Raw genomic sequence first — 17,227 nt, forward strand, 5'->3', positions numbered from 1 at the left:
CATCTTCACTTTATTTTTGATATGGCATTAGAGAACATTCAAATTTCATTCTTTTACAAGTAGCTGTGCAGATTTCCAATCCCAAAGAAAGGCAATGACAAAGAATGCTCAAACTACTGCACAATTGCACTCATCGCACATGCTAGCAAAGTAATGCTCAAAATTCTCAAAGCCAGGCTTCAACAGTACATGAAGCACGAAGTTCCAGATGTTCAAACTGGATTTAGAAAAGGCAGAAGAACAAGAAATCAAATTGCCAACATCCGCTGGATCGTTGAAAAAGCAAGAGAGTTCCAGAAAAACATTTATTTCTGCTTTATTGACTATGCCAAAGCCTTTGACTGTGTGGACCACCACAAACTGTGGAAAATTCTGAAAGAGATGGGAATAGCGGACCACCTGACCTGCCTCTTGAGGAATCTGTATGCAGGTCAGGAAGCAACAGTTAGAACTGGACATGGAACAACAGACTGGTTCCAAATTGGGAAAGGAGTATGTCAAGGCTATATACTGTCACCCCGCTTATTTAACTTATATTCAGAGTACATCATGAGAAATGCTGGGCTGGATGAAGCACAAGATGGAATCAAGATTTCCGGGAGAAATATCAATAACCTCAGATATGCAGATGACACCACACATATGGCAGAAAGTGAAGAAGAACTGAAGAGCCTCTTGATGAAAGTAAAAGAGGAGAGTGAAAGAGTTGGCTTAAAGCGCAACATTCAGAAAACTAAGATCATGGCATCCAGTGCCATCACTTCATGGGAAATAGATGGGGAAACAGTGGAACAGTGGCAGACTTAATATTTTGGGGCTCCAAAATCACTGCAGATGGTGACTGCAGCCATGAAAGTAAAAGATGCTTGCTCCTTGGAAGAAAAGTTATGACCAACCTAGACAGCATATTGAAAAGCAGAGTCATTACTTTGCCAACAAAGGTCCATCTAGTCAAGGCTATGATTTTTCCAGGAGTCATGTATGGGTATGAGAGTTGGACTATAAAGAAAGCTGAGTGCCAAAGAATTGACGCTTTTGAACTGTGGTGTTGGAGAAGACTCTTGAGAGTCCCTTGGACAGCAAGGAAATCCAACCAGTCCATCCTAAAGGAAATCAGTCCTGAATATTCATTGGAAGGACTGATGCTGAAGCTCCAATAATCTGACCACCTGATGTGAAGAACTGACTCATTTGAAAAGACCCTGATGCTGGGAAAGATTGAAGGCGGGAGGAGAAGGGGATGACAGAGGATGAGATGGTTGGATGGCATCACCGACTCAATGGACATGAGCTTGAGTAAGCTACAGGAGTTGGTTAAGGACAGGGAAGACTGGCGTGCTACAGTCCATGGGATTGCAGAGAGTCGGACATGACTGAGTGACTGAATTGAACTCAACTGTGCGGATTTCTCCATACTATTTATTGAAGTGCTTGTCTTTTCTTCATTATATATTCTTACCTCTTTTGTCTTAGATTAATTGACCATAAGTGTGTGGGTTTATTTCTAGGTTTTCTTATCCTGTCCCATTAATCTATGTGTCTGGTTTCTGTGACAGCAACATAGTTTACCATTACTATAACTTTGCAATATAGCCTGAAGTCAGGGACTGTGATTCCTCCAGATTCATTCTTCTCTCTCAAGATTGTTTTGACTGGGGTATTTTCTGTTTCTATGCAAATTAAAAAAAATTTTTTTGTTCTAGTTTTGTGAAAAATGCCACCAGTAATCTGATAGAGATTGCGTTGAATCTGTAAATTGTCTTGGGTAGTATGGTCATTTTTAACAATATTGATTCTTTCAATCCAAGAACACAGAATATATTTTCTTTTGTTTGTATCATCTTCAATTACTTTCATTAGTGTCTTACAGGTTTTGGACTAAACATCTTTTGCCTCCTTAGGTAGATTTATTTCTAGATTTTTTTTCCCTTTGATGTGATGTCAATGGGATTGTTTCCTTTATTTCTCTTTCTGATACTTTGTTTCTAGTCTATATAAGTGAAGCCTATTTCTGTATATACAACAGCTTATACAGCTCAATCTTTTGACTCTGTGGGAGAGGGAGGGCGGGATGATTTGGGAGAATGGCATTAAAACATGTATAGTATCGTATAAGAAACAAATTGCCAGTCCAGGTTCGATGCAGGATACAGGAAGCTTCAGGCTGGTGCACTGGGATGACCCAGAGGGATGGTAGGGGGAGGAAGGTGGGAGGGGGGTTCAGGATGGGAAACACGTGTACACCCGTGGCAGATGCATGTTGATGTATGGCAAAAGCAATACAATATTGTAAAGTAAAAATAATAATAATAATAAAAATTTTAAAAAAAGAACAAACAACCTAATCAAAAAATTGAAGAAGACCTAAATAGACATTTCTCCAAAGAAGACACACACATGGTCAATAGGCCCATGAAAAGATACTCAACATCACTAATTACTAGAGAAATACAAATTAAAACTACAATGAGGTATCACCTCACACTGGTTAAAATGATCATCATTAAATAGTCTACAAATAACAAATGCTGGAGAGGGTGTGGAGGAAAGGGGACGCTCCTACACTGTTCATGGGAATGTAAATTGGTGCAGCTGTTATGGAAAACAATATGGAGGTTCCTTAAAAGCTGAAAAAGAGTTACTGTGTGATCCAGCAATTCCATTCCTCAGCAAGTACCTGGAAAACATAAAAACCTTAATTCAAAAAGATACATGCACCACAGTATTCATAACAGTACTACTTATAATAGCCAAGATATGTTCATGGACAGATGAATGGATAAAGATATGATGTATACACATACATACACACACACAGGAATATTATTCAGCCATAAAAAGAATGAAATAATGCCATTTGCAGCAACATGGATGAACCCAGAGATTATGAAACTATGTAAAATAAGTCAGGCAGAGAAAGACAAATATTATATGCTGCTGCTGCTGCTAAGTTGCTTCAGTTGTTTCTAACTCTGTGTGAGATCACTTATATGTGGAATCTTAAAAAATGACAGAAATGAACTTATTTACAACACAGAAACAGATTCAAAAACATAAAAAAAAAACCAGACTAATGGTTACCAAAGAGGAGAGTGGTGAAGGATAAATTAAAAATCTGTGCTTAATAAATACACACTACTATTTTGCTGTACAATTGAAACACTGTGAAAAAACAGTCAGACACACACAAAATTTGACTCCTGGCTCTGCCCCTTACTTGATTAGTGGGACAAGCTCTCAGTGCCTCAGTTTTTAAATCTGTCAGGTAAGGATAACAACAGAAATGTGAGGATTAAGCAGGAAATGGTCAGATAAGGGGCTAAAATGTGTTAATGATTTCACAAATGTTAGGAATTATTATCAGTTCTCATGTAACTTGTCAGGGGCTGTAACAAGCATAAGAGAAGAAACAAGAGATATAGGCCCTGTCCTCAAGGAGAGGAAGAAAAAAGCCAAGAGTGTGGGGAAGGCTGAGAAAAAAGGCCAGAGGTCTTGGTGGCAGACTGGTAAGTAAGTGTACAAGGTTGTGGTCAGGAAAGAAGCTGCTGGGTGGGAAACATGAAATCAAAGTACAAAAAAGTGTTATTCTCTCTTCTTGCTTTTGGTGGAAACGTTAGATACATGTCTCTGTTACACTTTCCCCAAAATTTCTATTGTGTTTTTTTGATTTTTGTTTCTTTGCTCTATTAAGTATATTTATGTGAACAATTTAGTTTATATTGTAAACAATATATATAAAGAAAATCACCAAGGACCATGAACACATAAGCAGAAATTAAAGAATAAAGTCATTCCAGAAGATGTTACTCTTTTTATTAAGCAGAAATAAGATCCAAAGGCCAATAATCCAATAATTAAGAATAACAGTTCCTGATGACTAAGCATTTTGTTGTCGTTGTTCATAAGGCAGAAACCTTATTTCACCCAGTTGTGTGTGATAAGTCTCTTCAGTCATGTCAGACTCTTTGCGACCCCATGGACTGTGGCTCACCACATCCCTCTGTCCATGGGATTCTCCAGGCAAGAATACTGGAGTGAGTTGCCATACCCTCCTCCAGTGGATCTTCCTGACCCAGGAATTGAACCTGCATCTCTTATGTCTCCTGCATTGGCAGGCATGTCTTTTACCACTAGCACCACTTGGGAAGCCCAGTTATATCTTCACAACAAATCTGTGTGGCAATGATTCCAAGACCTGGTTTAAGGATGAGAACACTGAAGTCCTGAAGCTGAGCAATGACATCAAGACCCCACAATCCTTTGAGGCAGAGTACAAATACAATTGTTGGGTCATGTTGACACTCGGTCTACACAAACATTCTACCCCTGGCTGTCTCTGGAATGATTTTCTGGGAAGCTTTGCACATTGCAAGTTCTCTACAGATACTCTCTCTTTTATCAACCAATATTGTACCTTGGAGACAAAGGCATATATAGAGGAATCTACATGTATACAAAGCTTAGGACTATTTTCTAAGGATGCTCTCTGGAGTGTGTACATTGAACATGCTCAAAGGAAGGGTGGAAATCAACAGAACAGAACAGAACCAAACCATGTTGATGCAAAGGTATGTTTAGTCTTTGCTCAGATGTGCTTTCAAACATTATTGGCAGAGCCAAGGATCTTCTAACATTATGTCTTTATTTATAGAGTTATTTTATATGCACAAGCATACAACTTTTTCTTATTATGAAGCTTTAAAAATAATGCAGGGCATGTTTCTAAAGCCTAGCATCCAAGGTTATGAAAGGATTTTACAGACATGCTCTTTATTTCTGTTAACTATTCTCATTTCAGAGATGAGTATGATCAAAACGTAAAACCTGGGAATCTAAGCTCATTTATTTTCTACTGTAACCACAAGTCATGAATTAAATAACCAGAGGGAATCTTTAAATATGGAGGCTGAACATGCTAAAAAGTTCTTCCCATTTTTCCTGAAAGGGTTATCTTTGAATACAAATTTTTAATTGTGGTAAAATACACATGAAATTTACTAGCTTAACCATTTGTAAGTACACAGTTCAGTGGTATTAAATACATTCACATTGTTGTACATCTCTACCTTCCAGCCACAGAACTTCTTTCATCTTGCAGAACTGAAACTCTACCCACTAAACAACAACTCCCCACTCCCAGCAGCTCCTGGAACCCACCATTCTGCTTCCTGTCTCCATGCATTTACTACTCTAGGTAGCTTATATTAGTAGAATCATACAGTATTTGTCCTTTGTAACTGGCTTTTTTCACTTAGCTTAATTTCCTCAAGGTTCATCTGTGCTGTAGCATGAGTCAGAATTTCCTCCCTTTCTAAGGCTGAGTAATACTCCACTGTATACATATATGCACCACATTTTGTGTATTGATTCATCTGTCAATGGACCTTTGGGTGCCTCCACCTTTTTGCTACTGAGAAAAATGCTGCTATGAACATGCACATACAGGTATCACTTCAAGATCTTTCTTTCAATTCTTTTGGGTTTATACCCTAAAGCAGAATTGCTAGATCATATAATAATTCTATCTTTAACTTTTTTGAGAAATGACCAACTTGTTTTCCACAGTGGCTGTAATATCTTACATTCCTACCAGCAATGAACAAGGATTCTAATTTCTCTACATCCTTGTCAATACTACCAACCCATTTCCTTTCTTTCTCTTTCATTTTTCTTTTTGCTAGTAGATATCTTAAAGGGTGCAAGTTGGCAACTCACTGTAGTCTGTAAAGCTGTATCTTGGTTTCAAAAGTACTTAGACATATACATTACCATATGTAAAATTAGATAGCCAGTGGAAATCTGCTGTATGAGCTCAAATCCAGTGCTCTGTGATAACCTAGAGGGGTGGCATGAGGTGGGAGGTGGGAAAGACATTCAAGAGGGAGGGCACATATGTATACCCATGGCTGATCCATGTTGATATATGGCAGAAACCGAAAGAGTATTGTAATTATCTTTCAATTAAAAACAAATTAATTAGAAAAACAAGAGTACTTAGAGTAATTCCAGGTATTTTAGAGGCCATGGGTATAGCAACAGATGTACTCAGTTGTCAATGGCAACCCACTCCAGTACTCTTGCCTGGAGAATCCCATGGACGGAGGAGCCTGTTAGGCTACAGTCCATGGGGTCGCTAAGAGTCGGACATGACTGAGCGACTTCACTTTCATTTTTCACTTGCATGCATTGGAGAAGGAAATGGCAACCCACTCTAGTATTCTTGCCTGGAGAATCCCAGGGACAGAGGAGCCTGTTGCGCTGCCATCTTTGGTGCCGCACAGAGTCGGACACGACTGACATGACTTAGCAGCAGCAGCAGCAGCAATACTCAGTTGTAAGACCCAAGCCCACATTCCCCTTCCCTTTCGGTGCCATGTTGAGATGCTTCCTAATACACAGGCATTTCAGGGCACATTTAACCCACATTCCAAAAGCACAATTGCCTGGCTCACTTTTTCTCATCTCGTCTGTTTTTCACCTCAAGAGGGTATTTATCTGAGTTTCCTTTGATGGGCAGATGATTATCAATTATATAAAAACAATTCAAATTCCTTTTTTAAAAATCAGTAAGTCTGTCAAAGGAGACGGCAGGATGGAAGGTGAGGACACAGGATCTAGGTTGCCCTTGGCTATATACCTGGAGGATAGTAATTTCTCAGTAAATATTCACTGAGTATTACTGAGTATTTCACAGTAAATATTATTTTGAGTGAATGAACCCCAAGGAATGACATGAGTGTTACTGTACATATAATCCAGTCTCCAAAACACTCCCTGAAAGTTGTACTTCTTTAAGATGCAGAAGAAAAGAAAATAGAATCAGAGTCCAGGAAAAGACTGGCCAATGGCCAATTCAATGGTCCACCATCACAGCAGTCACACCTGAGTCTAAATGACGCACTTCACACTTAGTGACCCATTTTATCCTCACAACAGATCAAAGGGAGAGTACTGTTAGTTACCTTGTAAGAGAAAACTGAGATACATAGAGACAGACTTCTCAGGCACCTGCTGTACCTCACTATTCTGTACTGCCTCCCTGGTGAAAATTATTTACTAAAGAATGGATTGTAAAAGTCTCCCCAAAGCATCTATATATCCTGTAATTCTCAAAGCTCAACAGTTTCACAGAAAGTTCTCCAAGAAGATACTCATCTTTGAAAAGACGTCCTCATTTCCCTCAGTGAAATTACATCTGTAAGACACTGAAAAGTCATGTTTCCCTATAGGAACCTCTGCAGTGCTAAAGAAACCACTTAACCTTTTGTTCTCAGAATTATGTAGTTATCAGTGGATAAAATTGTGGCAACTGAGGAAGACTGAGTCCAGAAATTTATCTCAGTAAGTTATTAAATTACATGCACAGAAAACTAATGAATGAACAAAGAAACGAAACATGTGTCCAATGAAAATGTCTGTTGAAAATACCTGATGTTCCCAAACAGGATAAACCCAAGGCGAAACACCCCAAGACACACATTAATCAAATTAACAAAGATCAAACACAAAGAACAAATATTAAAAGCAGCAAGGGAAAAACAACAAATAACACACAAGGGAATTCCCATAAGATAACAGCTGATCTTTCAATAGAAACTCTTCAAGCCAGGAGGGAATGGCAAGACATACTTAAAATGATGAAAGAAAATAACCTACAGCCTAGATTATTGTACCCAGCAAGGATCTCATTCAAATATGAAGGAGAAATCAAAAGCTTTACAGACAAGCAAAAACTGAGAGAATTCAGCACCACCAAACCAGCTCTCCAACAAATACTAAAGGATATTCTCTAGACAGGAAACACAAAAATGGTGTATAAATTCGAACCCAAAAGAATAAAGTAAATGACAACGGGATCATACTTATCAAAAATTACCTTAAACGTAAATGGGTTGAATGCCCCAACCAAAAGACAAAGACTGGCTGAATGGATACAAAAACAAGACCCCTACATATGCCGTCTACAAGAGATCCACTTCAAAACAGGGGACACATGCAGACTGAAAGTGAAGGGCTGGAAAAAGATTTTCCATGCAAATAGGGACCAAAAGAAAGTAGGAGTAGCAATACTCATATCAGATAAAATAGACTTTAAAACAAAGGCTGTGAAAAGAGACAAAGACGGTCACTACCAATGATCAAAGGATCAATCCAAGAAGAAGATATAACAATTATAAATATATATGCACCCAACACGGGAGCACCACAATATGTAAGACAAATATTAACAAGCATGAAAGGAGAAATTAACAATAACACAATAATAGTGGGAGACTTTAATACCCCACTCACACCTATGGATAGATCAACTAAACAGAAAATTAACAAGGAAACACAAACTTTAAATGATACAGTAGACCAGTTAGACCTAATTGATATCTATAGGACATTTCATCCCAAAACAATGAATTTCACCTTTTTCTCAAGTGCACACGGAATCTTCTCCAGGATAGATCACATCCTGGGCCATAAATCTAGCCTTGGTAAATTAAGAAAAATTGAAATCATTCCAAGCATCTTTTCAGACCACAATGCAGTAAGATTAGATCTCAATTACAGGTGAAAAACTATTAAAAATTCCAAAATATGGAGGCTGGACAACACGCTGATGAATAAACAACAAATCATAGAAGAAATCAAAATTTGCATAGAAACGAATGAAAATGGAAATACAACAACCCAAAACTTGTGGGACACTGTAAAAGCAGTCCTAAGGGGAAAGTTCATAGCAATACAGGCATACCTCAAGAAACAAGAAAAAAGTCAAATAAATAACCTAACTCTACACCTAAAGCAACTTGAAAAGGAAGAAATGAAGAACTCCAGGGTTAGTAGAAGGAAAGAAATCTTAAAAATTAGGGCAGAAATAAATGCAAAAGAAACAAAAGAGACCAAAGCAAAAATCAACAAAGCCAAAAGCTGGTTCTTTGAAAGGATAAATAAAATTGACAAACCATTAGCCAGAGTCATCAAGAAACAAAGGGAGAAAAATCAAATCAATAAAATTAGAAGTGAAAATGGAGAGATCACAACAGAAAACACTGAAATACAAAGGATCATAAGAGACTACTATCAGCAATTATATGCCAATAAAATGGACAACATGGAAGAAATGGACAAATTCTTAGAAAAGTACAACTTTCCAAAACTGGACCAGGAAGAAATAGAAAATCTTAACAGACACATCACAAGCATGGAAATTGAAATTGTAATCAAAAATCTTCCAGCAAACAAAAGCCCAGGTCCAGACGGCTCCACAGCTGAATTCTACCAAAAATTTAGAGAAGAGCTAACACCTATCCTGCTCAAACTCTTTCAGAAAATTGCAGAGGAAGGTAAACTTCCAAACTCATTCTATGAGGCCACCATCACCCTAATACCAAAACCTGACAAAGATCCCACAAAAAAAGAAAACTACAGGCCAATATCACTGATGAACATAGATGCAAAAATCCTTAACAAAATTCTAGCAATCAGAATCCAACAACACATTAAAAAGATCATACACCATGACCAAGTGGGCTTTATCCCAGGGATGCAAGGATTCTTCAATACCCACAAATCAATCAATGTAATACACCACATTAACAAATTGAAAAATAAAAGCCATATGATTATCTCAATAGATGTAGAGAAAGCTTTTGACAAAATTCAACATTCATTTATGATAAAAAACTCTCCAGAAAGCAGGAATAGAAGGAACATACCTCAACATAATAAAAGCTATATATGACAAACCCACAGCAAACATTATCCTCAATGGTGAAAAATTGAAAGCATTTCCCCTAAAGTCAGGAACAAGACAAGGGTGCCCACTTTCACCATTACTATTCAACATAGTTTTGGAAGTTTTGGCCACAGCAATCAGAGCAGAAAAAGAAATAAAAGGAATCCAAATTGGAAAAGAAGAAGTAAAACTCTCACTGTTTGCAGATGACATGATCCTCTACATAGAAAACCCTAAAGACTCCACCAGAAAATTACTAGAACTAATCAATGATTATAGTAAAGTTGCAGGATATAAAATCAACACACAGAAATCCCTTGCATTCCTATACACTAATAATGAGAAAACAGAAAGAGAAATTTAGGAAACAATTTCATTCACCATTGCAACGGAAAGAATAAAATACTTAGGAATATATCTACCTAAAGAAACTAAAGACCTATATATAGAAAACTATAAAACACTGGTGAAAGAAATCAAAGAGGACACTAAAGATGGAGAAATATACCATGTTCATGGATTGGAAGAATCAATATAGTGAAAATGAGTATACTACCCAAAGCAATTTATAGATTCAATGCAATCCCTATCAAGCTACCAACGGTATTCTCCACAGAGCTAGAACAAATAATTTCACAATTTGTATGGAAATACAAAAAACCTCGAATAGCCAAAGCGATCTTGAGAAAGAAGAATGGAACTGGAGGAATCAACCTGCCTGACTTCAGGCTCTACTACAAAGCCACAGTCATCAAGACAGTATGGTACTGGCACAAAGACAGAAATATAGATCAATGGAACAAAATAGAAAGCCCAGAGATAAATCCACGCACATATGGACACCTTATCTTTGACAAAGGAGGCAAGAATATACAATAGATTAAAGATAATTTTTTTAACACGTGGTGCTGGGAAAACTGGTCAACCACTTGTAAAAGAATGAAACTAGACCACTTTCTAACACCATACACAAAAATAAACTCAAAATGGATTAAAGATCTAAATGTAAGACCAGAAACTATAAAACTCCTAGAGGAGAACATAGGCAAAACACTCTCTGACATACATCACAGCAGGATCCTCTATGACCCACCTCCCAGAATGTTGGAAATAAAAGCAAACATAAACAAATGGGACCTAATTAAATTTAAAAGCTTCTGCACATCAAAGGAAACTATAAGCAAGCTGAAAAGACAGCCTTCAGAATGGGAGAAAATAATAGCAAATGAAGCAACTGACAAACAACTAATCTCAAAAATATACAAGCAACTCCTACAGCTCAACTCCAGAAAAATAAATGACCCAATCAAAAAATGGGCCAAAGAACTAAATAGACATTTCTCCAAAGAAGACATACAGAAGGCTAACAAACACATGAAAAGATGCTCAACATCACTCATTATCAGAGAAATGCAAATCAAAACCACTATGAGGTACCATTTCACACCAGTCAGAATGGCTGCGATCCAAAAGTCTACAAGCAATAAATGCTGGAGAGGGTGTGGAGAAAAGGGAACCCTCTTACACTGTTGGTGGGAATGCAAACTAGTACAGCCACTATGGAGAACAGTGTGGAGATTCCTTAAAAAACTGGAAATAGAACTGCCTTATGATCCAGCAATCCCACTGCTGGGCATACACACTAAGGAAACCAGAATTGAAAGAGACACGTGTACCCCAATGTTCACCGCAGCACTGTTTATAATAGCCAGGACTTGGAAGCAACCTAGATGTCCATCAGCAGAGGAATGGGTAAGAAAGCAGTGGTACATATACACAGTGGAGTATTACTCAGCCATTAAAAAGAATCCATTTGAATCAGTTCTAATGAGGTGGACAAAACTGGAGCCTGTTATACAGAGTGAAGTAAGCCAGAAAGAAAAACACCAATACAGTATACTAACGCATATATATGGAATTTAGAAAGATGGTAACAATAACCGTGTATACGAGACAGCAAAAGAGCCATTGATGTATAGAACAGTATTTTCGACTCTGTGGGAGAGGGAGAAGGTGGGATGATTTGGGAGAATGGCATTGAAATACGTATAATATCATATACGGAATGAGTCGCCAGTCCAGGTTCCATGCACGATACTGGATGCTTGGGGCTGGTGCACTGGGATGACCCAGAGGAATGGTATGGGGAGGGAGGAGGGTGGAGGGTTCAGGATGGGGAACACATGTATACCTGTGGCAGATTCATTTCAATATTTGGCAAAACCAATACAATATTGTAAAGTTTAAAAATAAAATAAAATTTAAAAATAAAAATATAAATTTAAAAAAATGTGCTCTATTGGGGAAAAAAGGATCAATGCTTCCATGTAATTTGAAAAAAAACTCAAATTAAAAGCAGTTAAACTTAGATACATTATAAAAAGAACAATGTGACAATGCTCTGATGTGCATACCTGAGGTGCAACTGACATTTTCTTTCTTAAATCATGAAGTCCAATGTTGCTTGTCCAGATCCCATCTATCTGAATGCCACCTTCGGGTTCTGACAATCTGAAAAGAGCAGCGATGAGGGAAGTTTTTCCAGTTCCTGTTCTTCCCACAATGCCACACTGTAAAGAGACCAAGTGGGATTAAGAATTAACAGGATACAAAAAACCTAGGAGAAACCCTGATTGTTGAAGATGAATTTTCAAAGTTCTATTATATATGAAGAGTAGTCTGTAGTTTCTCAAGCATGATCTTGGTGACATTCCGAGCCAGAAAATTCATTGTTGGTGGGGGGGGGGGCAGGGGGGGGGGCGGTCAGGAGACTGTCTCCTGTAAGATGTTTAAAAGTACCCATGAACTCTACCCACTAGGTACCAGATTCAATCCCCAAATTGTGGCAACCAAAAATGGCAGATGTTCACAAATGTCCCTGGATGAGACCACCATCATCCCAAGCATATAGCATATAAACTACAGTTATTTTACAGTTATTTTTATGCCTTCTTAAGATGCCATGCAGTTTTATTCAGATTTCCCTGAAGGGAGGCTTAATATGCTGAAAATTGTTTTCAGTGATTATCACATAGTATCCATTATGTGGTATGTTAAAGGGGGAGACATGCATGTGTGTGTGGTATGTGTATACATGTATATGGATGTGTGTAACTAACACTCATAAAGCAAGATGACTTAAAAATAATAATAATCTGCTGGCAGTGAAAAACCAGCAGTCTCCTAAGTGGTGCATAAGAAGTCAGCTTTTAAATTAGCTTTATTCCTGCTGCCTAGGTAATTTGACCTTGGGAATCACATGGGTAGTTTTACAGAGATGTCAACAAGTCACAAGTGTTATACACAAACAAGTACTCACTTTCTCAGGGATCTTTCATTTAAGAGGAATTATTCTTTGGTAGAAAAATGAAATCATTTCCTGATATTAAATATCTTAACTATATTTGATGTTGAAATATCTTAAAATATAAAATGCAGAATGTTAAAAGACAGAGGCCAGTAGACAAAATGCACATAATGAGGCCAACAAAAACACAAACAAAACTTGCTATTTACACGGGACCTTTAATTGGAGCAGTACAAAAGGCATTTAATTAACAAATTAATACTTACAATTGAACCTTGAAAAAATACATGTCAAGTGTCAGTCTATTTATTAAAACCAAAGCAGGGAGAAATTAAGTGACTAGCAATAAGATTAAAGAATCTATACAATGCAGGTTAAATGCTAGTAGGGAATAAAACTGCATTCAAATATGCATGCAGAAAATGATATTTTTTATCAAGTTTGAAAGTGAAAGAAAGTATTAGTCCCTCAGTCTTGTCTGACTTTTTGTGACTCCATGGAATGTAGCCCATGGACAGGCTCCTCTGTCCATGGAATTCTCAAGGCAAGAATAGTACAGTGGGTTGCCATTTCCTACTCAGGGGATTTTCCCGACCCAGGGATGGAGACCAGGTCTCCTGCCTTGCAGGCAGATTCTTTACCATCTGAGCCACCAGGGAGGCCCAACTACAAATTCCCTGAAGGAAGCTTCCCAAGAGATGATTTCATCTCTATTTAGAATCTGGAATTGATGAGGGTGTAAGACATGCTTTTGATCATTTGTAAATCAGTAACATTTTAAAACTCATAGCTTTAAAGAGAACAGCTAAATCTGTCTATGCAATATAATCAGAATTCTTAGAAACTTTCATTTTTCTGATTTGAATACCTCTAAATTTTCACAACTTAGCCTGTCAAATCAATCATGGCATTTCAAAAAAGAATTTATATTTATAGAGATTAAACATCAAGAAGTGGGTTTAGTTAATTTTATTATCTTATAAAGATAATACATCTATAAGATTTTGTTGTTGTTGTTGTTGTTGTTGTTTAGTGTCTCAGTCATGTCCAACTCTTTGTGATCCCATGGACTGCCGAACACCAGGCTTTCCTGTCCATCACTGTCTCATGGAAGTTACTCAAACACATGTCCATCGAGTCAGTGATACCATCCAACCATCTCGTCCTCTGTTGTCCCCTTCTTCTCCTGCCCTCAATCTTTCACAGCATCAGGGTCTTTCCCAATGAATAAGCTCTTCCCATCAGGTAGCCAAAGTATTGGAGATTCAGCATAAGTTTTTCCAATGAATATTCAGAGCTGATTTCCTATAGGATTGACTAGTTTGATCTCCTTGCAGTCCAAAGGACTCTTCTTCACCACCACAGTTCGAAAGCATCAATTCTTTGGCAATCAACCTTCTTTATGGTTCAACCCTTACATCCATGTATGACTACTGGAAAAACCATAGCTTTGATTATATGGACTTTTGTTGGCAAAGTAATGTCTCTGCTTTTTAATATTCTATTTTTGTCAATGTTTTTCTTCCAAAGAGCAAACATCTTTTAATTTCATGGCTGCCGTCACTGACCACAGTGATTCTGGAGCCCAAGAAAATAAAGTCTGTCACTTTCCATTGTTTCCCCATCTATCAGTCATGAGGTGACTGGACTGGATACCATGATCTTCATTTATTGAATGTTGAATTTTAAGCTAGCTTTTTCACTCTCCTCTTTCACTTCCATCAAGAAGCTCTTTAGTTCCTCTTCGCTTTCTGCCATTACAGTGGCAGAATCCACCACTGATCCGCATAGCTGAGGTTACTGAGATTTCTCCTGGCAGTTTTAATTCCAGCTTGAGCTTCATCCAGCCCAGCATTTCACATCACGTACTTTGCATATAAGTTGAATAAGCAGGGTGACAAAATACAGCCTTGACATATTCCTTCCCCAATTTTCAACCAGTCCATTGTTCCATGTCCAGTTCTAACTGTTGCTTCTTGACCTGCATATAGGTTTCTCAGGACATTTTGCACCTTATTTTAAACCCTAATCTGTATGATACAGATGGGCCATTCTGTGCACACAGGCAAGTTGTAGTTTGTTCATATGTGACTTATGTGTTTTGTGTACAGGCAGGCCTCAAAGATATTTTGGATTTGGTCTGGACAACCTCAGTAATGTGACTATCACAAAATAAAGCAAGTTATATGCATTTTTTGTTTCTCTGTTCAAAAAGATTTGAGTTTATTCTATATTGTATTCTACTAAGTGTACAATAGCATTATATATTAAAAAAGATGTACACAACTTAATTTCCAATACTTTATTGCTAAAAGAATGCTAATCATCATTTGAGCCTTAAAACACACTGATCCCAGATCCCAGAATAACACATATCATAACAATGAAATGGTTTGAAATATTGAAAGAATTATCAAAATGTGATATAGAGACATGAAGCTAGCAAATGCTGTAGGAAAAATGGTGCCAATGTTTTGCTTGACACAGCATTGCCATAAATGTACAATTTGTGGGGAAAAAATGCATTGTCTGTGAAGCACAATAAAAACAGGTATGTCTGTATTTCTGGGTGTTCTCACATATAAATCAACCCACAACAGGACACAAGTGAGTACTGTATCTGTGAGGATGCATGGATGTTCCCATGTCATCAGCTCTACTTAAATTGATCCATCTTTGCAAATAGGAACATTTATAGAGTTTGAGTAAATGATCTGAGATATATAGGGGCACCAAGGGTTGTTCGTGATCACAGGACTGTGAACTCCAAACTCCAGTGAGGAGAAGTAAAAAAAAAAAAAAAAAAAATGGAGGGCTTCCCTGGCAGTCCAGTGGTTAAGATTCTGTGCTTCCACTACAGGCAATGTGAGTTCAACCCCTGGTTGAAGATCCCACATGTTGCATGGCCACAGGTACCCCAAAAGAAAAAGGCAACTCAAAGAAAACCTAGTCCTGGCTATTTCTACAGTTCAGTCATCAAAACTATAGTCTGAGTGACTTTTCTGGGTAACCAAAGGTTTTTACCAATTGCCCATGGAGAGTATCACCATTATCAGTAAGCTCACATCCTTCAATCTAAAGACACCTTGAGGGCTTCCCTGGAGGCTCAGTGGTAAAGAATCTGGCTGCTAGTACAGGAGTCATGGGTTCAATCCCTGGTTCGGGAGAATCCCACATGCCACAGAGCAACTAAGCTCATGCGCCACAACTATTGAGCCTTTATATAGAACCTGGGAACCAAAACTACTGAGCCCACATGCCACATCTACTGAAACCCTCACACCCTATAGACTGTGCTCTGTAACACGAGAAGACACCACAATGAGAAGCCCAGGCACCACAACTAGAGCAGTCTCCACTCACTGCAACTAGAGAAAAGCCCAAGCAGCAAGAGACCCAGCACAGCCAAAAATAAATAAATAAAATTATAAAGACTCTTGGAGAAAATCTTATTTTATGTGATTTACAATGGCTCCTTTCTGTTTTTCCAACCAGGTTGGTCTCTGATTGAGAGAGTCATTTCCTAGGCAGGTTGATAGGGAGTCTAGGGGTCCCCAAAGAGAGAGGGGTCTGGAATTCTCAAGGAGGAAAAAAGGACAAACTTTTTTTCTTTCTCCACATTCCTTAGGATTATATACCAATAATGTATCCTGCCTAAGGACAGTCTTTGGATTCAACCTTCTGTTATTTTAAAAAGTTAATTATGGGAGTATACCTGGTCTTTACAAGGATGTATCTTGCCTGAGGACAGTGTTATCTTAAAATGTAAATTATGGGAGTAGGTCGGAGGAGGTCTTTACAACCTCCAGACATTCTTTGGATTATATAACCTCATTATTAACACTAGCAAGCGGGTACTCTTTCTGCCCCCTTCTGATGCCTATGTCAGAAGCTTTCTCTATCTCCTTTATACTTTAATAAAACTTTACTACACAAAAGCTCTGAGCGATCAAGCCTCGTCTCTGGCCCTGGATTGAATTCTTCTCCTCTGGGGGCCAAGAATCCCGGTGTATTCACGTGATTCAACAACAACCTTTCATGATGATGACACCAACTTGTTAGACACTTGCACCTGGCTTTCTCTCCACACATCAAACTCAATATAATCAACACCCAATGCCCCACACAAAACAGCCTCTTCTTTCATCTTTCCTACATTACTCTCACAATTTCTTTCCCAGGGTCAGGGGCTG

General features: G+C 38.0%; 1 protein-coding gene across 1 annotated transcript in view; it reads right to left on the reverse strand.

Moving 5' to 3' along the window:
- LOC147361950 (ATP-binding cassette sub-family C member 4-like) overlaps positions 1 to 17,227 on the reverse strand; it is a 177,833-nt gene that overhangs the window by 35,524 nt on the left and 125,082 nt on the right. The window contains 1 exon segment of the mRNA XM_086330256.1: positions 12,142 to 12,297. Within this exon segment, the coding sequence (XP_086186382.1) occupies positions 12,142 to 12,297 (156 nt within the window).

Source organism: Bos grunniens, chromosome 12 (genome assembly GCF_055505025.1).
Source record: "Bos grunniens cultivar Pamir isolate PY7600 chromosome 12, Bosgru_T2T1.0, whole genome shotgun sequence".
In the NCBI taxonomy this organism is placed as follows: domain Eukaryota; kingdom Metazoa; phylum Chordata; class Mammalia; order Artiodactyla; family Bovidae; genus Bos; species Bos grunniens.